The 25852-nt window shown below is 36.8% G+C and overlaps 2 protein-coding genes across 3 annotated transcripts in view; one reads left to right on the forward strand and one right to left on the reverse strand.

Moving 5' to 3' along the window:
* The window catches only part of LOC133979436 (uncharacterized), a 1726912-nt gene that overhangs the window by 201284 nt on the left and 1499776 nt on the right, over positions 1-25852 (reverse strand). The window lies entirely within an intron of this gene.
* Positions 3848-25715, forward strand: LOC133978583 (GTPase IMAP family member 8-like). 2 transcript variants are annotated; one of them, XM_062416851.1, is made up of 7 exons: positions 16481-16607; positions 19381-19440; positions 19575-20219; positions 20311-20352; positions 20452-20508; positions 22726-23895; positions 24021-25715. In XM_062416851.1, exons 1-7 carry the CDS (start codon positions 16571-16573, stop codon positions 25667-25669), a joined length of 3660 nt encoding a protein of 1219 aa, XP_062272835.1. In that variant the 5' UTR covers positions 16481-16570; the 3' UTR covers positions 25670-25715. The 2 variants fall into 2 exon arrangements, with proteins under 2 accessions (XP_062272836.1, XP_062272835.1); XM_062416852.1 differs by lacking the exons at positions 16481-16607; positions 19381-19440 and adding an exon at positions 3848-3896.

The following is a 25852-nucleotide window of genomic DNA, read 5'->3' on the forward strand; positions in this document are numbered from 1 at the left end:
TTAAATTCTAACAGTTTTCAGTTTGGAGTCAGATAATGGTGGAAGCAACGCAGTCTTTTGACCGTGCATCAGACATTGCAATTTGCTTTCAAGTTTTCAAGTAAACATTATAAAACCAAAGGAAAGTTGTCATGTCTCATCGTTGTCGTAACAAAACAGTGTTGGTGGACTGACTTCAACAAATTGTACAACAAAGATAAGTGAGAACGGAGTGCCACTAAACTTTCTTTACTTTAAATTTGCTCCAAGACTTTTTATTGAGAAAAGGTCAAAGATTCAGAAATATGTCCTCTCTATCTGAGAGGAGATTGAGCTCCTCTCTATGTGGACCAGTCCTGATTATTACGAATGCATGTGACCACAGCACTGAGCAGAGATGTCCACAAGTATCATCTGAAGACAGGTTGATCCAGACCTCCCCTGTGTTACTCTGGACCTAATCTTTAAAGCACATACTGATACAGATACAAGTATAATGCTCTCAGTTCAGACACAGTAGATAATACTTGTATCAGTCTATTGAGGCTGTGAACATGTTAATGCTACTTGTGGACAAAAACAATCATGAGACGTTTGAATCATTTTAATAAACATAATTATTACTGATTACATGAGACTGAATGAATGATTCTCTATGTTTTCTGTTTCTCTACAGAGAGAGAGGAGATGGACAGACGTGAGTAAAACTGAATTAAGACAGAATAACTCTGCTGTATATTGACATTCAAAATAACAGTTTTATATTTTATAAAACATGTGACTGTGTTCTGTATCTGTTGAATTGATCTGATACAGTAAGATTATTCTTGTTTAAATGTCCATCTGTGACACAAAGTCCACATTTTTATTCTTTAAATAAGTGTCATTCTCATTCTGTGTAGAGGATCTTATGAGTGTGAATGTTGGTTTGTTGTTTTGATTTTCATGTTTGGTTGGCTTCATGTTGCCTTTTAGAATAAGTAGTGTAGGTGTGTGGGACCTAATCTGTAGATATCTGTAGAAGTCACTAGGGGGCAGTGCAAACTGGTTTTACAGCTTGAAGAAAGACTTCCACTCATTTCCATCAAAGAATTGATTGATTACAATCAGACTTTTCTGTGTCCCCCTCCTGAAAGCAGCATCCCACATGGATGGGAGGAAGTCTCTGTTACCAGCTGCTGACATGGCTGTGAACATAAAAATCCTCCCCTCCCAGTTGCTCCCCAACTATTGCCTAAACCCTCAATATGTGTTTAACCCTCATGTCTCCTTAAGGACATTTTTAGATTTTCAGTTTTTATTTTCTTGATCATTTGGGCTGTGTTCATGCTCATGGCATCACATTCTCCACGAATATTATTTTTCATATATATATTTTTTGATTTAAATTATTAGTCTTCAAATGTCCCTATCATCAGACAGGTCATCAGTAATATAATGTCCTAAGTATTTGTCCTCAGTACATATTTGAAGGACCGTACCAGAGAGAGTGAAGTCAGGAAATGACAGTTTGTTGTCCTCTCTACTTCTAACGATCATAATGTTACTTTTCTCTGAATTATATTTACTGTCAAAGTCTGAGCCATATTGAGAGCATATCCTTAATAAATGTTGAAGTCCAGCACTATATGGAGAGAGGATCACCAAATCATCTGCATACATCAGGTGATTGATTATGGTGTTACCACCCACAAAGCCTGTTCTGCAGCTATTTAATAACTTTACTCGAGGGGGTTCTTGCTCAGTGCGTCATTCAAGCTAGAATCACCACTGTTCACCTTCATGAATACAGCTTTGCTGTGAAGGATGAAAGATTATCTTCTTGTATTTCTTGTTAAATGAGTCCAGACATCACAGGTACTGAGGTGTGTCCTTCACATACTGATACAGATACAAGTATAATGCTCTCAGTTCAGACACAGTAGATAATACTTGTATCAGTCTATTGAGGCTGTGAACATGTTAATGCTGCTTGTGGACAAAAACAATCATGAGATGTTTGAATCATTTTAATAAACAAGATTATTACTGATTACATGATACTGAATGAATGATTCTCTATATTTTCTGTTTCTCTACAGAGAGAGAGGAGATGCGCAGACGTGAGTAAAACTAAACTGAGACAGAATAACTCTGCTGTATATTAACATTTAAAATAACTGTTTTATATTTAAAAAAACATGTGACTGTGTTCTGTATCTGTTGAATTGATCTGATACAGTGAGATTATTCTTGTTTAAATGTCCATTTTTGACACAAAGTCCACATTTTATCCTTTAAATAAGAGTCATTCACATCTTGTGTAGGGGATCTTATGAGTGTGAATGTTGATTTTTTGTATTCTAAAATGAAAACAACTTCTTTATCTGTTTAATTGATCACAGATTATTCTTGTTTCCGAGCCCATCTGCAACTCAAATACGCCCCCTTATTCATTGATTGGCCGCTGCAGCTGGTCAGACTGATCTGACCGAAGTAGAGACACATTACAGATTAAACTCAGGTCCATCTTTCCCAGGTTTTATATTCTATGTGTTTTCAGATTCATCATCTAGTAAAAAATCTGTTAATTGTCTCTCTGACAAACAAAAGAAACATAAACAACTTTCTTCAGTAGCAAGATTTTGTTTTCATGATCTGTTATTTCCCTCATTAACTTGTATTATGGATAATATGAATGTAAGGGAGATTCTGTCTGTCAGTAAGAAACACATTTTAAACAACATTTATGTTAGAAATAATTTATCATAATTTCCATGATGCTGAAAATTCCTGATTGTCAGGTTTGATATGAGATACATACTTTTCCCTAAAACACTTAAATTAAAGCCTAAAAAGCAATTTCCAGTTCAAAAAACACCTTGATCATATTATGGGTTATTAAATAATGAATTCACAATCAGAATATCAATACCTTCAGATACAAATAATCAATATATAACATAAACGCATTCTGCCAGCAGTAATGGTTCAATGGTTCAGGAATGGAGCTTTTTATCCATGTGCAGGTGTTTGTCAAACAAATATAATATAATATAATATAATATAATATAATATAATATAATATAATATAATATAATATAATATAATAGGCTGTAGTATTAGCACAGTGCACATATGTGTACAGACGCAAAACTCCCTCAAATGTCACTGTGATCAACTGCTTCAGTGTCAGTCGGCCTGGTTCATTTTTCCAGACGGATACAGAGACCTACACACCACAGACTGGAGAGTGTCAGCTAGTCTTTGCTGTTTCAGTCCTCCATCTCTAGTTCTTTAGTTCATTTCATGAGAAAAGACTGTTGTTGGTTGACGTGTAGATGAGAGTTAAGAAGCATAAAGAGCTACGAGAGAGTAAGAGAGTGTGTAAGAATGTGGACAGAGGATGTCCTAACCAGTTATAGTTTTGGGTTAAAGTGGTAGCGACAGGGAGAGTTGACTGTTGTTTTGGTGCAAACAGTAAGATTATACCTTTATTAACAGATGTTGCTATACTCAAATGAGAGTATGTCACACCAGGTATACATTTTAGTAGTTTTACTTAAACCATCATTATTTATGTTATTAAATGACATCATACCTAGCACAGTGGAAATGCCAAGTGATCCTGCTATTAGTCATCACTGCAGTAATAAATATTATAGATATAATTTTAACAGCAAACCTCAGTAAAATTAATATGCACAAGAAATTGCAATACATGAATTTATGCTAAAAATATCAGAAAAAGATTTTCTGAGACTTCAGGCAGACTTTGCTTGGTAACAGTCTACGAGTCTGTTATGTGGTTTTAAAGCAGCGGCCTGGAGCCAGGAAATGTTTTTGAAGCCTTAATTAAAAAGAATCATCCATCTGTCTTACAGTTTCAGGTGTGCCAGAGCACCTCAGAAGCAGCTTTGAGTTCCTGCCACCTTACAGTGAGTAAAACTGGACAGAGACAGAATTGTTCTTGTGTATATGAACATCTTAAATTATAGTATTTTGTATCTGTTAGGTACAAACACATTTTTTATATTTCAAGATGACAACTGCTGATAGATTCTTATAAACTTACTTTAAAGAAGCTGTGACATCCTTTCTCATTGTGCAAACTAGTAAAAACACAAAATCCGCTTTTAATCAATCAGTGTGGATGTGAGTTTATTTTCTAATTCTTTGTTTTCTTCTCAGTGTCTGAGCTGAGGGTTGTTCTGCTGGGGAACAGCTGGTCTGAGAGGAGTTCAGTGGGGAACTTCATACTGGAAAAGATTGAGTTCAACCCTGAGGAAGAACCAGACTGCTGTCAGAGAGTCAGAGGACTGTTGAAGGAGAAAGAAATAGTTCTCATCAACACCCCAGATCTGCTGCATCCAAACATCTCTGCAGACAATCTGAGAAAACATGTAGAAACCTGTGTGAGTCTCTCTGGTCCTGGACCTCATGTGTTCCTGCTGGTTCTACAGCCTGAAGACTTCACTGAGGAACACAAACAGAAGATACGCAGAGTGCTTGAGAAGTTTGGTGGTCGATCATTTGATCATTCACTGATTCTGATATCTACACCCAGAGAGGAGAAGCCAGGCTTCATGGAAGAATACAGGCAACACCCACCTTTGAATGACCTGATCAGAATGTGTAGAGACAGGTTTCTGTGGAGGAAAAACCTTGAGCTTGAAGAGCTGTTAACACGGTTCGGTCAAATTGTGAACGAGAACAATGGAGAGCATCTGAACCCATAGTTATTAAACTTCTAAAAGGCAAATGTAAGTTAGTTGCAAGCATGGGCGTAGATGATGTAGGGTTGGTGGGTTTTGTAAACCCATGGGACCTCTTGTGGTGAAATCCTGCGGCATCACCATACTGCCGAGGATTTTTTATTTTTATTTTTTTGGTTTAAATCAGGGCGGCTGGTCATAGGGAAGTTCGGGACGTGGTTGACCGCGGCTGCCTTCCCTCGTAGCGGCAGGTAGCACAGAGTGTAACGTCAGACTGGGTCACTGCATTATGTTGCAGGGGGGATACGAGCGGCCCCTCGATCCTAACCTCGAAAAATTATATCGGATCTATCTCACTGTTCCAATAAGCAGTGCACAGGCAAAGCGCATTTTAAGTCGCCTTAAACTAATTAAGTCATACCTGCGCTCAACAATGAGTGAGTCTCGTCTCTCAAACCTGGCATTACTTTTCATTGAGAGAGAGATTTCTGAGAAGGCTAACTTTAACAATGTTGTTGAGACATTTGCCAGAATGAAGAACAGAAAAACACAGTTCTAGCTCAGTAGTGGCAGTAATGCAAAGTTGCAAACTCATTTATTTTGTGCCTGTGAATATTCTCATTTGTCCAGGTCATCGTTATCCCCAAAGAAATTTAAATCAAAAGCAACTGGACTTGGTTATTTGTCTAGGAAGACTGGACCAGTCCCAGCCTGGTCAGATGCGTACATGAACTGATGAAGCGGAGCCTCTTGGATGAGAGGTGAAACGTCTTCCTAGACAAATAACCAAGTCTGGTTGCTTTTGTTTTAGATTTCTTTGGGGATCATTTATTTTGTATTTTTTCAATAGCCCTTTTTGCTCTCATGCAGCTGCACTTTTATGTTTACCAATGTTTATCAAAGTTATTCTTAGTGAGAAGATGTCTATGCCTGGTAGTGTAATGGCACCTTTAGTTATTTTTTGTAATTTTATTTTGTGTATTTATTTGTATTGGGATTGCGTTGGGAAAGTGTTATTTATGTTATGTTGGTCATGTGTGTCATTTATTTATTAATTTAATTTGCCTGTTTGTATAGGGTCTGGGGAATGGTTGGCAATAAAAGAAGGCGGCTATTGCAATTCTAATCACTCTGATGGTTCATTCTTGATGCACTTTTTTGGCTTTTTTTCTGTCCTCTATTTGTGTGTGCGGCGGGCCCCTTTGCCTCAAAACCCATGTGGAATACAGCCCAGCTACGCCACTGGTTGCAAGTAAAAGTGAATTTAAACTGCTTTACTTTTTACTCCTACTGACAAACTTTAGTATAAAATAATTTCTTTCAACAGAGAGTGGTGCCCACATTGTAGCCACAAGAGTTGCTGTATAAGTTTTCTTGTGAGGATCTCTGATCAGTTTAAAAGTGTGTAAATATCTTAGCTACAGAACATAGAAGTAAAGGAATCAGTAGAGGAAGGATTTAAATATTTGCTTGTTTATTCAAAAACAATCTTTGTCTCTGTTAAGATGTGAGGAGGAACATGAAGTGTACATATCATCAATCTGAACTGGCCTTAGAGAGTGTTGGCTCAGTTCACTTCACATTTTTAACATTTTAACACATCTGAAACAGTAAAAGAATATAATGTTGTGTATGAATAATAGTGGAAGTCCTGTGTACCTGGGACTCTTCGAGTTGATGATGATCTGATGATGAATAGGATGGTGGTTATACTGAGGATTATGATAATGTTGGTGTTCAGGATATATTGATGTCATATAGTATGAAACCATTAACATATACTAGTACATGCACATTGATATGTACACTGTTAATTATGATGCTGTGCTCCCTTCTGTTGTTATGCCGTGAGCTGTTTAACGCTTTTCCTTGTCAATGTCGCCAAGTGATTGCTAATGTGGGAATGTTGGGTCTCTTAAAACTAAGTTATAGTCTAGACCGGCTCTATATGTAAAGTGCCTTAAGATGATTTGTTACTACATAAATAAAGATTGATTGATTGATTACCTGTTGTCGGTCCAACATGTTTTACTCAGTTTCCCCCCTAGGAGTTAAACAAAGTATTTCATAGAAACTTCAGTATTGTAGTTCAGCGTGTTTTTATTTTTTGTAGCATCATAGAGGTTTTTTCTGAGTTCTTTAACATTTTTTTTTAAGTTTAATATTGTTAATGCTTTTCTCTGCTAGAGATCTTTATAATCTCTTTGGATGTTTGTACCTATCTGAATATTAGATGGACACTGTGCAGTCAACATGTTGATAATCCTCAGGTGAGGGTGGACAGTGTCAGCCTGGTGATCAGGTGGAGCAGATCTTCTGTTTGTCGATAACAGACATAAACAGGCTTTTAAAGAAAATATTACTAATTGATACATTAAACTGATTTATAGGTCAATTAAAACACTTTGATGATTAGACTTGATGATTCTGCAATGTTTGATGCATATGTTCATTCAAAGTCTGTTTGTTAAATTAGAGGAAAATTATATTTCAAAGCTGCAATGAGGTGTTTGGTGGTTTACAAACTGGTAAAGGAAGAGAGGAAATGAACATTGGCTGCGTCCTCATCAGTCAGAATTACTGGTACATGCATGTGCAGGTGTCAGTGTACTGAAGGCTTTAGCTGGTTTTGTGTTGTTCACCAACACGGAGGGTCAGTCAGTACACAGAGACTGGCTTTGTGTTTACAGAACTTTACTGGGTGGTTTGGGCATCAGCTAGATAGACACAATACTTTACAGACTTTTCCATTTGTCTGCCACAATTAGAGCCAGACCAATATATCGGTCAGTCAGTATGATCAGCCACATTGCTAAAAGTGTCCCTTTTATATACATATACTGTAGATATGAGATTATCAGCCGATGTGTTGATATCAGAATTTATTTTATTCCCTAATATCAGTATCAGCCCCAAAAACCCAGTATCAGTGAGGCCACAACCACAATGCAAGGTTGCATGTGTGGATGTGTGGTCTAAAACAGGATATTAATACTAATTACTGACATGGCTAAATTAGAAATACAGGCTTAAATTAGTAATACGGAGATAATCATAAAGAATAAAGAAAGTAGTTAGCAAAAGGTAAAAGTGTAGAAAATTTAAGTAATCTCTCATCTTAAGGCTCTCATAGCTAATATGAGCATTAATAACCATCAAGTGACAACAGACCATGAGAGACATAAATATAGTGTTGCAGGCCTCAGACATGAGTTACCTGTGAGCAGATGATGTGTCCTGGTCTATTTTGACCTCATTCAGATTGTTACCACAGTCTTTACTTTGATTGATGACATCTTCTCCCTTTCCTAGAGACCATATAACAATAAAGTCATGTGACTGACCTCAGGAGGCTTAGCTCGCCGCCTATAAAAGCATCCAGGTGAACACACTTCCTCCTCTTGCCTGGAACACCTCAGCCCATTCTGAGCGACGAGATGCTGATGATCATCATTCGGTCTCATAGATTCATAGTTACCATCATGACTTATGTTTTATAAAGGAGAAGCAGAGACAGGAGAGGTTAGTTGTGTCTTTATTAAAACAGACTTCTTCTCTCTTTAAACCTAACCACCAGTTTCTTTTCACAATAATCTTCTCTTTAATTCCACACTTCCTCCATTCTCAATACGACAATGATGAACTGTAACTGGTTACTACTAAAATAAAAATGTCACATCTACCAGTAATAGTTTAGTAACCAAATATCACTGTAAAATCTAACACATTGTTTTACTGCTGTTGTAACCAGCTTCTAAGATATAGTTTACCATTAACTATATCAGTATTTTAAGCTTATTTAATTCAGCATTTTCTGTTTTACTGCATATATGAACCCTGTTACTAAATACAAACAGTAACACATACATTATATAAACACGTTTGGTCAATTACATTATGAAAAATATTAAATGTAACTTCTTTACCACATCAACATGGTGAATTAACCCGAATGAGCGGAACAGAAGAAGTACACGCAACAAAATTATGCTTGAACCAGTAATAAAAACACATGTAAATTTGGCCTTTTTCACACAAAAAACTAACAAATAAACAAACAAACACATAAACACATAAAATAGCAATTCCAACCTGTATATAGGTAGGTGTCCCAATAGCAACCAAACTGTCTCTTTAAAATCATTATAACCAGTCGAAAAGTCCACTTACTTTTGTCATCTACGCCACAAACAAACAAACAAACAAACAAACAAACAAACAAACACATACATACATAAAATAGCAATGCCAACCTAACAATTACGATATATTTTTAGGTGTCACAATAGCAACCAAACTGTCTCTTTAACATTAAACATTATCTGCACATCTTCCACAGCCTGACTATAGTCTGGGCTGGAGTTGGTTGCCATGGTGATTCATTGTTTTGTTAAATAGCACACGGAAAGAGACTTTTCTACAGTCAGTGCAATTAAGTGAAAAACAAAATTAAAACATAATCAATTTTCACTTTTCAACAGGAAGTTCTGATAAATAGGTGAATGTACATGTTGAAATCAATAGTTCTGATGAAATGTACAAAGTGTGCAAATATGTACAGTACGCTGCTGCTGCTCATTTTATAGGACTAAATAGTTATATGAAGGTTTCTGATAAGTTTAATGTTTATGGACATTATTATTTTAAACATTTAAGAATGCAAATAGTTGATATAACAAAAGTATCAATGATGTTGTCTCCTAAGTCTTTAGGTTTCTGGCTTTCTAAAAAAAAGTCTCTTAAAAGGTTTTATCAAAAGAAATAGAATAACTGTTTTTTAGATGTTGGCAAATTATCACATCAGGCTGATCATATTTAGGATAGATGCTGCAACTATTTCAATGAATGATTAAAACAGTTTGTTAGGTTAGCAGCCTCATTTTCCCATGCATTATAAAATGAGTTTTCTGTTTAATAAATTAACTTCACAAAGATTTGGAAAATACTATCAATCATCACTGTAAGGGCCAATAAGTTAATAATTTAATGGTAATCATTTTGTTAAAAAACTGTTAAAAATTGGTAATGATAGTTTCATTATAATTCATACAAGACTTAAAATATCTTAATTTAAAATGTATAATTTAGTAATGTGTACATGATAAAAATGTTCTGTGTCTTTAAATTCTTTGCTGTGATGTCACTGTGCAGTTGTACCGGATGTAACAGTTTTCAGTTTGGAGTCATTTAACGGTGGAAGCAACGCAGTCTTTTGACCGTGCATCAGACATTGTAATTTACATTCAAAGTTTTCAAGTAAACATTATAAAGCCAAAGGAAAGTTGTCATGTCTCATCGTTCGCGTAACAAAACAGTGTTGGTGGACTGACTTCAACAAGTGTTTCAACAAAGATTAGTGAGAACGGAGTGCCACTACAATCACTTTGAAATCAGAAACCTTTTAAACTGTCAGCAGATGTTGAATGTTTTTAGTCACACAGGTATTTATTTCCATAACTAGAAAAAAAAAAGCGAATGTAAGTTTAAAGGACAGATGAAACATGATAAAGGGGTTTATGTGTTCTTAGGGTTAGAAATGAAAATAGAACTCAGCTGACTTCTGTTCAGGCAGGATGAAGCTGAGCAGAAGTTTACATTGTCTTTTGAATTAAATTTCAAACCAAAAGTGATCAGAATCACAAATGTCAGATAGAAAAAAACTATTTCATTCCCATGAAGACAGACATTATGACGACTCTGCACTGTGATTGGCCGAGTGTGTGCAGGTGTTTCATGGTGGAGATTTAAGTGCTTCTAAAACAAGAAACCAAGTATATAGTAAATATAATTTTTGAGGTACTTGTACTTTACGTGAGTATTTTATGTCACTTCAGAGGGAAATATTGTACTTTCTACTCCACTACATTTATTTGACAGCTTTAGTAACTTTTCTGAAAACACATTTGTGTATCAGAACTTAGTTTTTTCTTCTTTCCTCTCCCATTAATCATCTCACCAATTACTGTAATACTGCATACTACATCACTATAATACTGCAGTACTTTTACTGTAATACTGCATACTACATCACTATAATACTGCAGTACTTTTACTGTAATACTGCATAGTACATCACTCATAATACTGCAGTACTTTTACTGTAATACTGCATACTACATCACTCATAATACTGCAGTACTTTTACTGTAATACTGCATATTACATCACTATAATACTGCAGTACTTTTACTGTAATACTGCATACTACATCGCTCATAATACTGCAGTACTTTTACTGTAATACTGCATACTACATCACTATAATACTGCAGTACTTTTACTGTAATACTGCATACTACATCACTCATAATACTGCAGTACTTTTACTGTAATACTACATACTACATCGCTCATAATACTGCAGTACTTTTACTGTAATACTGCATACTACATCACTCATAATACTGCAGTACTTTTACTGTAATACTGCATACTACATCACTCATAATACTGCAGTACTTTTACTGTAATACTGCATACTACATCACTCATAATACTGCAGTACTTTTACTGTAATACTGCATACTACATCACTCATAATACTGCAGTACTTTTACTGTAATACTGCATACTACATCACTATAATACTGCAGTACTTTTACTGTAATACTGCATACTACATCGCTCATAATACTGCAGTACTTTTACTGTAATACTGCATACTACATCACTATAATACTGCAGTACTTTTACTGTAATACTGCATACTACATCACTATAATACTGCAGTACTTTTACTGTAATACTGCATACTACATCGCTCATAATACTGCAGTACTTTTACTGTAATACTGCATACTACATCACTTATAATACTGCAGTACTTTTACTGTAATACTGCATGCTACATCACTCATAATACTGCAGTACTTTTACTGTAATACTGCATACTACATCACTCATAATACTGCAGTACTTTTACTGTAATACTGCATACTACATCACTCATAATACTGCAGTACTTTTACTGTAATACTGCATACTACATCACTATAATACTGCAGTACTTTTACTGTAATACTGCATACTACATCGCTCATAATACTGCAGTACTTTTACTGTAATACTGCATACTACATCGCTCATAATACTGCAGTACTTTTACTGTAATACTGCATACTACATCGCTCATAATACTGCAGTACTTTTATTGTAATACTGCATACTACATCACTATAATACTGCAGTACTTTTACTGTAATACTGCATACTACATCACTATAATACTGCAGTACTTTTACTGTAATACTGCATACTACATCGCTCATAATACTGCAGTACTTTTACTGTAATACTGCATACTACATCACTTATAATACTGCAGTACTTTTACTGTAATACTGCATGCTACATCACTCATAATACTGCAGTACTTTTACTGTAATACTGCATACTACATCGCTCATAATACTGCAGTACTTTTACTGTAATACTGCATACTACATCACTCATAATACTGCAGTACTTTTACTGTAATACTGCATACTACATCACTATAATACTGCAGTACTTTTACTGTAATACTGCATACTACATCGCTCATAATACTGCAGTACTTTTACTGTAATACTGCATACTACATCACTATAATACTGCAGTACTTTTACTGTAATACTGCATACTACATCACTCATAATACTGCAGTACTTTTACTGTAATACTGCATACTACATCACTATAATACTGCAGTACTTTTACTGTAATACTGCATGCTACATCACTCATAATACTGCAGTACTTTTACTGTAATACTGCATACTACATCACTATAATACTGCAGTACTTTTACTGTAATACTGCATACTACATCGCTCATAATACTGCAGTACTTTTACTGTAATACTGCATACTACATCACTCATAATACTGCAGTACTTTTACTGTAATACTGCATACTACATCGCTCATAATACTGCAGTACTTTTACTGTAATACTGCATACTACATCGCTCATAATACTGCAGTACTTTTACTGTAATACTGCATACTACATCGCTCATAATACTGCAGTACTTTTACTGTAATACTGCATACTACATCGCTCATAATACTGCAGTACTTTTACTGTAATACTGCATACTACATCGCTCATAATACTGCAGTACTTTTACTGTAATACTGCATACTACATCACTATAATACTGCAGTACTTTTACTGTAATACTGCATACTACATCACTATAATACTGCAGTACTTTTACTGTAATACTGCATACTACATCGCTCATAATACTGCAGTACTTTTACTGTAATACTGCATACTACATCACTTATAATACTGCAGTACTTTTACTGTAATACTGCATACTACATCGCTCATAATACTGCAGTACTTTTACTGTAATACTGCATACTACATCGCTCATAATACTGCAGTACTTTTACTGTAATAATGCATACTACATCGCTCATAATACTGCAGTACTTTTACTGTAATACTGCATACTACATCGCTCATAATACTGCAGTACTTTTACTGTAATACTGCATACTACATCACTCATAATACTGCAGTACTTTTACTGTAATACTGCATACTACATCACTATAATACTGCAGTACTTTTACTGTAATACTGCATACTACATCGCTCATAATACTGCAGTACTTTTACTGTAATACTGCATACTACATCACTTATAATACTGCAGTACTTTTACTGTAATACTGCATACTACATCGCTCATAATACTGCAGTACTTTAACTGTAATACTGCATACTACATCACTTATAATACTGCAGTACTTTTACTGTAATACTGCATACTACATCACTATAATACTGCAGTACTTTTACTGTAATAATGCATACTACATCGCTCATAATACTGCAGTACTTTTACTGTAATACTGCATACTACATCGCTCATAATACTGCAGTACTTTTACTGTAATACTGCATACTACATCACTTATAATACTGCAGTACTTTTACTGTAATACTGCATACTACATCGCTCATAATACTGCAGTACTTTTACTGTAATACTGCATACTACATCGCTCATAATACTGCAGTACTTTTACTGTAATACTGCATACTACATCACTCATAATACTGCAGTACTTTTACTGTAATACTGCATACTACATCACTATAATACTGCAGTACTTTTACTGTAATACTGCATACTACATCGCTCATAATACTGCAGTACTTTTACTGTAATACTGCATACTACATCACTCATAATACTGCAGTACTTTTACTGTAATACTGCATACTACATCACTATAATACTGCATATTACATCGCTCATAATACTTTTACTGTAGTAGGATTTTATGGCAGGATATTTTCTTGTCGTGTAGTATTTTTAAATTACTGTGTTGATACTTTTACTGTAGTAAAGGATCTGAGTACTTCTTCCTCCATTGCTCTAAAATGACCTTTTCCACTGTGCACAGTGAGATGTTGTATGATAGTCTCTCCATGTCCAGCAGGTGGAGCTGTAACATTAATCGATTAGGCTGAAAGCTTCACAGAACATATATTATGTTTTGATTGTGACCATATTTCTCTTCATGGTTTTGTCGTTTCTATAATTGTGCTGTTTTGATATTTTTTAAGATGGTTTGTGGTCAGAACAACTTCAGTTTAATATCACATATTGTTTATCTGCTTTTATCAGCTTCACCTGCCTGGTTCTGTGTTGGAAGAAACATTACATCTTATCTCTTATTGACTTTAATGAGATCATGTCTGTGTTGAATTATAAACTAATGGAGGCTAAACCAGAGGAGCTACCTTTTATGAGAAATTTATTTATCTATTGCTTTTAAAAAAGCATGCATCATCATCAGCATGTATCACCAAAACTTACATTGAAATACAATACGACACATTTATGTTAAAGTTCAGGTTGGTTAGGTTCTTCATTTAAAAAAAAAAAAAAAAGTAAAATAATGGACACGTTTCTTTCTTCCCTATCAGAAATATTTGCTCATCAATAAAAAAGTCCTTCAAATGTATAAAATCTTTTGGATGTTTATTTTTTTTATTTTTAGGGAGGAGACTGAGTATGCGCTGAGCTATGGGAAGTCTTTCTTCCTCTAACAAATGTTCCCTTTCGATGTTGTTCTCCACTGATGGCTGCAAGAATTTCACCGAAAGAAAACTGACCATCGTCAGGTTAGTCTGTTCACATTATTAACTGTAGTCAGAAATAATCACAGTAACTTTATAACTGAGCTGCACACTATTCTCTTCACTCATTTTAAACTGACGGACAGATGGGCAAGAAAAAAAAGTTCACTTTTATAAAGTCAAAGGATCGTTTGATTAATGTCCTCCATTTTATATTTCAGAATCAAGAAGTAAAAAAACTGAACTGAAGCTAAGAGGGAAGTCTATCTAGAGTAAAACCTTTGTATGAAACCCTTAATTTTAGGCAGGGGCAATACTAGGATCAGACCTTTAGTGGGGCTCAGCTCCTAATGAGAATTTGACATGCAATGCAAAGTGTAAAGTGTAAAAAAAAACCACAATAATAATTCATTTATTTTTAGGGGTGCTGGGGGTCTAAAATCTCCTCTGATTTTAGGGAAGGTTTGAGACACACACACACACACACACACACACACACACACACACACACACACACACACACACACACACAAACACACACACACACACACACACACACACACACACACACACACACACACACACACACACACAATTTGGTATTGATTCTTAAAAAATGGATAGTAATGTTACACATAAAAAGGTGTGGCTGCATCACAAAGATATACAAGACTTTTGTATATTTCCTAATTTTGGTCAAAGCACCCTGTGTCTCATGACTGTGGAGAAGTGAGAGCTAAAACCGCAGCAGCATGGGCACACAGATTGCTGCACTTGCACTTCCACTTCCACAGCAAACATGTGACTGACTGAGAATGGCAGATAGTTCATTTGTAGATAGGGCTACTGTGAGAAAAATGTACCACACAGCGGTAATATGAGAAACCTCTTCTAACATTTAAAAACAACACACCCTGAAAGTCATAAGGAGGCTGAGCAAAAACAAAAAGATGATGCCCAGTCTGCTGCACCAGCACTGAATGTACTTGTCAGATATCAGGAGCATTTAGTTTGCGTGCGTTCTGCAGGTGATCTACTAAGAATAACTGCGTAATTGAAAACAGGTGCAACAGGTGCAGACAGCAGTATTTAAATGAGGGTTTTGTGTCTTAATGGAGAGTTTGGACGAGCAGAAAGCTGCAAGCACAAAATGAAATGTGATCAGGTTCTAGTGGAAGAGGTTAACTAATATATTGAGTTATAACAAAAACTAATATTACCAGAAAAACCCACATATGGGAGAGTATTAGAGACAAAGTCAATGCTGTTAGTAAGACCAGAAATATTCCATCCTGTGTGTATTCTGTCATTGTTCTAATCTTTGACCTTTGAAGTAGTGAGGTCCAGACAAAATGTCCTCCTGAATGATAAACCGTTTTTTGCACCTTTTTTTTTTTTGCATCCATAAATAAATCAATACATATAATATATTTTGTTTTTTAATTTATTGAACATTTGTCTGTATAAGATAAAAACATTTCTATCTCTCAGCTGCAGTTTTTAGATTTTAAAGAGCGAACAAATGAAATTATTCAAACTATGAAACATGACAGTTTTTAATCAGAGGTTTAATCAGTGTGAGCAAAGCTTTCCCAAACTGTCTCTTGATGTTTTTATCTGATGGTGTTTCAGGAAAGTTGGTGACAGAGACTCTTTGTCTTCAGCAGGACTCCTCAAAGAGGACACAGAGCAGAAACACTGACACCAGTAAGTATCCACTGTTTGTGTCACCTTAACACTTTTTAATGAGCTCATTACTGCAGCTGCACTCTGTTTATTTCTTCTTCTCTCCTCCAGATCAACCAGTCTGATGTTTTCAGCAGAGCACATGATGTTGACAGAAGCTGGTGAGTTCAGTCAGATTTTATGAGTCGCAGTGGTGGAAAATAACTAAATACATTCAAGTACTGTGTTTAAGAACAATTTTGAGGAACAATGTTGCTCTATTTAACAAAATATCTTGTTTGAATATTTTATGATACTTTCTGCTTCCACTTCATTACACTTCAGAGGGAAATATTGTACTTTCTACTCCACTACATTTATTTGACAGCTTTAGTTACTTTTCAGATGCAGATTTGACACAATGGATAATATAACAAGCTTTATAAATACAACACATTGTTAAAGATGAAACCAAAAAGCAGTGTGTAGTCGGCTCACATTTCAGATGTCTATGAGTTGTTAACAGCTCCACCAAATACTGATTTTTCCCTCTAAACTTCTCACATGCTTTCATTTCAATAAATGTTCAAATGATCCAATATTTCCGCATAAATCAAAGATTAGGTTTTGTAGAAGCTAAAATGTATATTTGCCTGTGTTTATGTATCACTTGATTGGGGGTTTTCTGTTGACCATCGGCATCATCACAATATCATCACATAATATCAGGTACCTGTTACGTGCTCCAGTTATATCACTGCGCGTGTGTACGGCAGCTCGGCGAATAAGATGGGACAGCATTCATTGAGTGAAATATTCACATTATTTTGGTTTTATGGGAGGACATAAGAGCAAGAACATTACAGTAACATGTAAGTTTTGCCCGGGTAACAAGAGCCTGTAGCCCTGTTGCAGTAATGTGTTTAAAAGCCTGTATGTAGTTTATAACTTTACACTTTAATACAATAAAGAGCTGTAGATGGGATATTGTGTCTGTTATTCCTGCTTTTAGTGTAAAGATTTACAGATTATGGGCCAGACTTGGCTGTGTTATGATGGTACAGTAATTATATTTAAAGGAGGTCTGGACTAAACCCTGCCTAGTCCTCCACCATAGTCCCCCTGCCCAAAAAAACCCACATTTCCAGCCTGAACGACTACCGGCCAGTAGCACTCACACCAGTGGTGATGAAGTGCTTTGAAAAACTGGTCCGGAGTCACATCACAGCAATCCTGCCTCGAAGGCTTGACCCCCACCAGTTTGCCTACAGAGCGAACCGATCCACAGAGGACGCTGTGGTCACAGTACTCCATGCTGCACTGTCACACCTGGAGCAGCAGGGGAGCTCTGTGCGGATGCTCTTCGTGGATTACAGTTCTGCGTTCAACACCATCCTCCCACACAAACTGGTGGTGAAACTGGGGGACCTGGGGCTTCCACATTCCATATGCATGTGGATACATAGCTTCCTCTCGGGCCGCAGACAGAGGGTCAGAGTGGGCTATCATACATCCACAGCCCTGAGCCTCAGTACTGGCTCCCCCCAGGGCTGCGTACTGAGCCCCCACCTCTACTCCCTCTACACACATGACTGTGCCCACGTCCACCATAGCAACACCATTGTGAAGTTCGCTGATGACACCACAGTGGTGGGTCTCATCTCTGGGGGGGATGAGTCTGCCTACAGGGACGAGGTGGAGCGCCTGACATCATGGTGCAGGGGCAACAACCTGCTCATTATCACTGCAAAGACCAAGGAGCTCATAATAGACTATAGGAGAAAGAAAACGGACACTCCACCACTAATCATCAGCTGGGACTGTGTGGAGAGGCAGACTTCCGCTTCCTGGGAGTCCACATTGGGGAGGGCCTGACCTGGAGCACGAACACCTCTGAGCTGCTGAAAAAGGACCAGCAGAGACTTTACTTCCTGAGAATACTCAGGAAGAACAACATCACACAGAAACTGCTGGTGTCCTTCTACCGAGCCTCCATCGAGAGCATCCTAACATACTGCATCTGTGTATGGTTCACCAGCTGCACAGTGGCTCAGAGGAAAGCGCTCCAGAGGGTCATCAACACGGCCCAAAAGATCACCGGCTGCCCTCTCCCGACACTGGAAGAACTACACAGTTCCCGTTGCATCAAAAAAGCGCTGAACATTATAAAGGACTCTTTTCACCCTGGACACTCTCTTTTTTTAAACTGTTGCCATCAGGCAGATGATTCAGATCAGTCAAAACAAGGACAAACAGATTCAAATACAGTTTTTATCCTACAGCTATTACTACTCTCAATGCTGCTAATTAATTATTAATTAATACTGTTTACAACTGACTGTGAAATAGGGCTGTGCAATGACAGGATGTAACCGTATGTGGGTATACTTGGGCTGTTTTTATGTATAGTATTTATTGATTATCTTTTCTTTCATTTTAATTTCTTTCTATTTTCTATTTATTTTTTTATTTATGAATGATGCACTGACTGGTGAGCACTTTAAAATTAACACTCGTTGTACTTGTGACAATGACAATAAAGATCTATTCTATTTTATTCTATTCTAAAACAATATGCGCAAGGAATTACAAAGGTTTTCATTTTCGGTAATGCAAAAGTACTCTAACCAGTTACTTTTCTCAGAAGCTAATGCTGTAATGTAACTAGTTACTTTTTAATGGAAGTAACTATGTAATGTAATTAGTTACTTTTAAAGTAAGTAACGTTCCCCAACATTGCTGATAGATTATGTAATCTGATGTGAGATAGGTTGCCATAGAGATGTCATTCCGCAAAAATATATATAACCTGGATGAAAAGATCTTCACAATCAGAGGGCAGTAGTAATAACTGCATACCTGAATGATGATATTGTTAGTGTCCCCAGCAGATCCATTAGAGAATGGATGTGAATAAAATAAAGAATGAATTTGTATATTTCTGTTTTCTTACAGTCACAGATGATGTAACATCCAGGGATCGCAGAAGCAGCTTTGGACTTATCCCTCCTCTGAGTGAGTCTGTCAGTGTTTATTAAAATGTAATTAAGTGTTTTATAGGTGGAGGGTGCAAAATGTTTTAAGAATGTAAATACCACAGTTATAAGACATTTCTAAAATAATAACATTTAAATCACTTTTGTTTTCAGTGTCTGAGCTGAGGGTTGTTCTGCTGGGGGACAGCTGGTCTGAGAGGAGTTCAGTGGGGAACTTCATACTGGGAGAGACTGTGTTCAACACTGAGGAAGAACCAGACTGCTGTCTGACAGTCAGAGGACGGATTCAGGAGAAAAGAATAGTTCTCATCAACACACCAGATCTGCTGCATCCAAACATCACTCAACACAAACTGACAGAACATGTAGAAACCTGTGTGAGACTCTCTGATCCTGGACCTCATGTGTTCCTGCTGGTTCTACAGCCTGAAGACTTCACTGAGCAACACAAGAAGAGACTACAATCAGTCCTTGAACTCTTCAGTGATCGATCATTTGATCGTTCAGTGATTATGATATCAACACAAAGAGAGAAGAGTTCAGGTTTCATGGAGAAATATGAGGAACATCCACAGTTAGGAGACATGATCAGAAAATGTAGATCCAAGTTATTTTGTCAGAAGAACCTTAAACGTCCAGAGCTGTTAGAGATCATGGACCTAATTGTGAATGAAAACAATGGAGGTCATGTGAGCTGTGAAGTATTTAAAGACACAACACCTGATTTACCGCGTGAACATGGAAACCTGAAACAAGAGGAAGCACACATGATCAGCTTTAAAACTATTAGAGCTGTTGGTAGGTTGAGGAACATTTTATACTGTGATGAATACAAATGATCTGTGATTCAGGTTAAGAGTTATTTTGGTTTCCATTCATTTTTTTACAGGGTCGAAATATCTCTGGGATCCAGCAAAAAACATCATCAACTGTGAGTAAACGTTTACTTTTAACTAATTATTATCATGTGTATTAGACATCTATAAGATGAAGCTGGTGCTCTGTAATTGATGTTTTTGTCTTTTCACAGTGGTCAGGCCTCAGACATCACACACTCTATCACCACCTGAATGTACAGACAACCAGTGTAAGTAAATTACATTCAGCCCTAATACTGTGTTATGTTTGTAACATGTTATTTGAAATTTGATCTACTGTTGAAAGGTGGGAGATAATAGTTTATTTGATCTATAACCATCTGATTAAATCTTAAATTCTCCTTGTTAGTGTAACAGTTGAGCTTTGTCCTCCAGCTGGGGATGCTCCTAAAATGCACTCTCCGTCTGTTTGTTGGCTTTGTATTTACTGCAGCCAGTAAAACGTCTTCCCTTTTCTGCTGCTTTTATTTTTTCATCCGCCATTTATAGATACAAAGATTCAATATTCAACCTGTCAGTACAGCCTGTAGCCTCCACGCTGCATCACTCTGCCTCCCTGATCTCCAACAACTCTGTCTTTTGTGTCTTTTAAGTCTCCATATGATGAATGGATCAGTGTACACTTTCACACAGTCTCTCCTTGAAGACATTCATGATTTTTTACTCAGTTTTCAGAACTTAAGAGAGAGTTCAATACTAGCTTACTGTCACACTTACTGACACCTGACTGATTACTGCATAAAGTGTGGTTAGAAATCATGTTTGCCTGAGGTCCTTAATAATATGATGCTTGTCCTGCTGCTTTCATCACATAAAAACATTATGACCATTATCAAAATAAATGTCACATTTAGGTTAGTTGTTTCTTTGTATGTGAGAATAAAGTGGTTAAATAAGTCATTTAAGAAACTAAATACTTGGTGAGTGGGTGGGTCCGTGTATCATTCGTTCATTTGATATTCAAAAAAGACATTTCATTATTTGTTTATGAATGTGATACAAAAAAGCAAATTACGCTTTGTTTTTCAGGCTTCTGATTTTTTGCTCTGATCAAAAAAAGAAAATTAACAAAACACAAGGGCCGATTATTTAATTTATTTTTTATTTTTCCAATTTCCGTGGTGCAGAAGTTTATTGACTTCCTCTTCGGATGTGAGACTGTAGCAGGTCAGAGCGGAGACCAGCCAAACTAAAAGCAGCCACAATTCTCACAGTGGGACTGTTTATAAGTCACTTGATCAAGATTTAATATTTTTTCAGGCGAGAAAGCAACTACGTAGATTCCAAATATGCTGTCAGTTTATCAAAATAACGCCTGTTTGTAAATCTGTTGTAAAACGTTTTCGGACCTGGGAAAAAACTGGTGAACCAGTCATCTCAGCTGTTAGCATGGTCTGATCTGACTCTGAGATGATGAACCGGTCATCTGAGGGAGAAAATGATCTGATGAACTGATCTGTGCAACTCTTTGCTGATTACTGCTAGCTCTACTGTGTAGCATTTTAATATATGATTATTCCCTTTGGTCTTACACAGATGAAATGCAACAGTTGCAGCTGCCACATGTTTGTCTGAATGCAAAGTAAAGCTTCATGTTTTTAATGGACAGAAGAACAGACTGCCCACACTATCACCAGCTTTACATATTACATATTACATTTTACTAATTTTACCAAGCGTCTTCTCGCTGTCAGTCGTAATTATTGGGTCTCAATATTTAAAATAATCAGCACATTTCAATAAATATGAATGTATTAACAGGACCTCTCTCTCTCTCTCGCTGTCTCTCAATGCTTGAATGATATTAAATTGATATTTAATGATATCAAGGGTGAATTCTTCAGTCAGACTGTGGTTACTTAAAAATAAAAAATATCCTGACAGCTCTGATGGAGCTCAGGGTTCATTTATAAATTCTGCTTTATTATAAACAATCCCATGTAAAAACCTGAGTCTGTGTGTAACAGCTGATCTTTAGATGTACAGCAGAACACAGAATATTTATTATCGTCAGATCCTGATCGATCCAGTGTTAATAAAGTTACCTGCTGTACTGCATGCTTAAATCCATTTAAACAAATAACAAGTAGGGAACTCTATATTGTATAGAACAACTGTAAGTTGCATTATAATCATATATGTATTCATACACATACACTCTTGCATATGCAAGCACCAGTATGCACATATGAACATACAGTATACATTTATACACTCATCTTAAATTGATGACAAAGAAATACATTACAGTGATATTTGTGAGTTTTACCACCACAGTGATGGTGACTTGTTTACTTCCAGCTGTAACTTGGATTTGTCTGTAAAGCTGTTTTTTCATCATGTATAAATATCTGCTGAATTTAGGTAGACGTTTGACACCAACTCTGAACTGTGGTCATTTGATTTTTCTCCTTGTTGTTTTTCAGTCTCTGCACTGAGGATTGTGCTGGTGGGGAAAAATGAAAACAAAAAGACAAAACTTGGTAACTTCATTACTGGGAAAGAAGAATTTCATTGCCAAAAAAATCCCTCCTGTGTGGCCGCCTGTGGAGAGTGGAGAGGAAAACCATTGACTGTAGTAAAAACTTCAGATATCTTCAGTCAGTCTGAGCAGACAGTGAGAGAAGAAGTGAAGAGATTAATGAATCTGTGCCTCCCCGGACCAAATGTTCTGCTGCTGTTAGTGAAACCTTCTGAGTTCAGTTTATATGACAAAGAAAGACTGAAATTCATCCTGAGTTTGTTTGGTGGAGATGCTTTTAAACACTCCATGGTCATCATCACACACAAGGAGAAAAAAACACGTTTCACTGTGAATCAGCTCCTTGAAGACTGTGGAGGAAGATACTGCAACATGTTTGACAACGACCACAAACAGTTGATGGAGAAGATTGAGATAATTGTTCATGAAAACAGAGAAACCTTCTTCACCTTCACTGAAGAGACCAGAAAACCAAAGTATTTAAACCTGGTTCTGTGTGGGAGGAGAGGAGCAGGGAAGACTTCAGCAGCCAAGGCCATTTTAGGTCAGACAGAGCTTCATTCAGTCTCCAGCTCATCAGAGTGTGTTAAACATCAGGGAGAGGTGTGTGGACGTTGGGTTTCTCTGGTGGAGCTGCCTGCCTTGTATGGAAAACCTCAGGAGGCAGTGATGGAGGAATCATTTAGGTGTATCTCCCTCTGTGATCCTGAGGGTGTCCATGCCTTCATCCTGGTCCTACCTGTGGGTCCCCTCACTGATGATGACAAGGGGGAGTTAAAGACCATCCAGAACACATTCAGCTCTCGAGTCAATGGCTTCACCATGATTCTGTTCCCTGTGGAGTCAGATCCTACAGCTCCAGCTGTTGTTGACTTTATAAGAAAGGACAGAGACATCCAGGAGCTCCGTCAGAGCTGTGGAGGAAGATATGTTGTTCTCAACATCAAGAACAAGCAGCAGATCTCTGAGGTGTTGGATACTGTGGACAAGATGAGACAATCTGAGAACAAACCATGTCGCTATACAACAGAGACCTTTGCTCATGCCCAGAAGGATAAAGTCATACAACAACAAACTGAACTTGAGAGGCTGAAAAAGAAGAACATGGTCACTTGTAAGTAATGTAAAGCATTTTTTCTGTATCCTAAGTCATGTCCTGTATTAGAGTCTTGGGTCTACAGCACTGTACAGTAGCAATTGTAAACATTGAAAGTAACTGCAGTTGTTTTGATGTTACAGGTGATGATGAGAAACAGAGCTCAGAGTGTGTCAGGATTGTTCTGATAGGGAAGACCGGCTGTGGAAAGAGCTCTTCAGGAAACACCATTCTGGGAAGAGAAGAGTTTAAAGCCAAATCAAGTCAAACATCAGTCACCAAACAATGTCAGAAAGTACAGAGTGAAGTGGACGGTCGTTGTGTCGTTGTGGTCGACACTCCTGGTCTGTTTGACACAACTTTGTCCCATGAACAGGTTAATGAGGAGATGGTGAAATGCATCAGTCTTCTGGCTCCAGGACCACATGTCTTCCTGTTGGTGTTACAGATTGGCAGATTCACACCAGAAGAGAAGGAGACATTAAAACGCATCAAGGAAGGTTTTGGGAAAAATTCTGAAAAGTTCACCATCATTCTTTTAACAGGAGGAGACAAACTACAGCGTGACAAGCTGTCCATTGAAGAATACATTGAGACGGAATGTGATGATTCCTTTAAGAAGCTGATTGATGACTGTGGAGGAAGATACCATGTGTTCAATAACTTTGATGAACAAAACCACACACAAGTCAGTGAGCTGATAAACAAGATTGACTCCATGGTGAAGAAAAATGGTGGCAGCTGCTTCACCAATGAGATGCTGCAAGAGGCCGAGGCAGCAATAAAGAAGGAAGTGGAGAAGATCCTGAAGGAGAATGAAGAGATGAAGAGAGAGAGAGAGGAGTTTGAAAGAAAACATGAAGAAGAAATGGAAGCAATGAAAAAACAGAGAGCAGAGATTGAACAGGAGAGAGAACTGAGAGAGAAACAACTTCAAGAAAAGGAGGAAAACATAAATAAAGATAAAGAACAGAGAAGGAAAGAACAGGAAGAGAGAGAAGAAGAAGACAACAAGAGGAGAGAACAGGAAGAAAAGCAACGAAAGGAGTGGGAACAGAAACTTGCAGCTTTGGAGAAAAAGATAAAATCAGAATCAGAGGAAAAAGAAATCATTGATAAAAAGCTGATGGAGAACAGAGAAGAAATGAGAAAAGAACGAGAGGACTGGGAGAAGAAACAAAAAGAAATGTGGGAGAAACAGTATCAAGAAGATGAAAAGAAAAGGCAGGAGGAACAGAGAAGAATAAAAAAGCTCCAAGTAGAATATGATCAGGAAAGAGAAGAATATGAAAAGAAAAGAAAAGAACATCAAATCAGAAGAGAAGAAGAGGAGAAAGGGAGAAAAGAATTAGAGGAAAACTATAAGAAAAAACTGGAGAATATGAAGAAGAAATATGAAGATGAAGCCAGAAAGAAAGCTGAAGAGTTCAATCAATTCATTGCAGCTCAGAAGAAAGAGCACAAGGAACAACTGAAAGACAAAGATGAGCAGTATGATCTTTTACAGGCACTAAAAGCCAACAATGAAAAACAGCAGAGGAAAAAACACCAAAAGGAAATCAATAATCTAGTGAAATGTGTGACAGAAAAGAGAGAAATTCTGAAAAAAGTCAAAGACTTACTGATAAAACATGAAAACCAAATGAAGACTGTGCCGAATGAGAAAAGAGAAAACCTGCTAAGAATACAAGAAGAAGAAATAAGTAACTTGATACATGAACTTTTGGATGACATCACAGCATCTAAAGAGGCAAAAATAGAAGAGAAGTCATCTTACTGTTCCATTTTATGAGGTGAATCCCTCTCGGCATCTCTGCCCGAAATGATATCTGACAATGAGCCTGAGTTAAAGGTAGAGGTGGATCCCTGTTTCAAACTGTTTGTTTCTCAGGATTGTGATTCTTTGATTGTAGAGTAAAATATAAGGAGCTGGTAATTGTTAAGAGATACTGGTGACTACCATTTGTTTATGTTG

The sequence above is a fragment of the Scomber scombrus genome, chromosome 4 (genome assembly GCF_963691925.1).
Source record: "Scomber scombrus chromosome 4, fScoSco1.1, whole genome shotgun sequence".
Taxonomy (NCBI): Eukaryota; Metazoa; Chordata; class Actinopteri; order Scombriformes; family Scombridae; genus Scomber; species Scomber scombrus.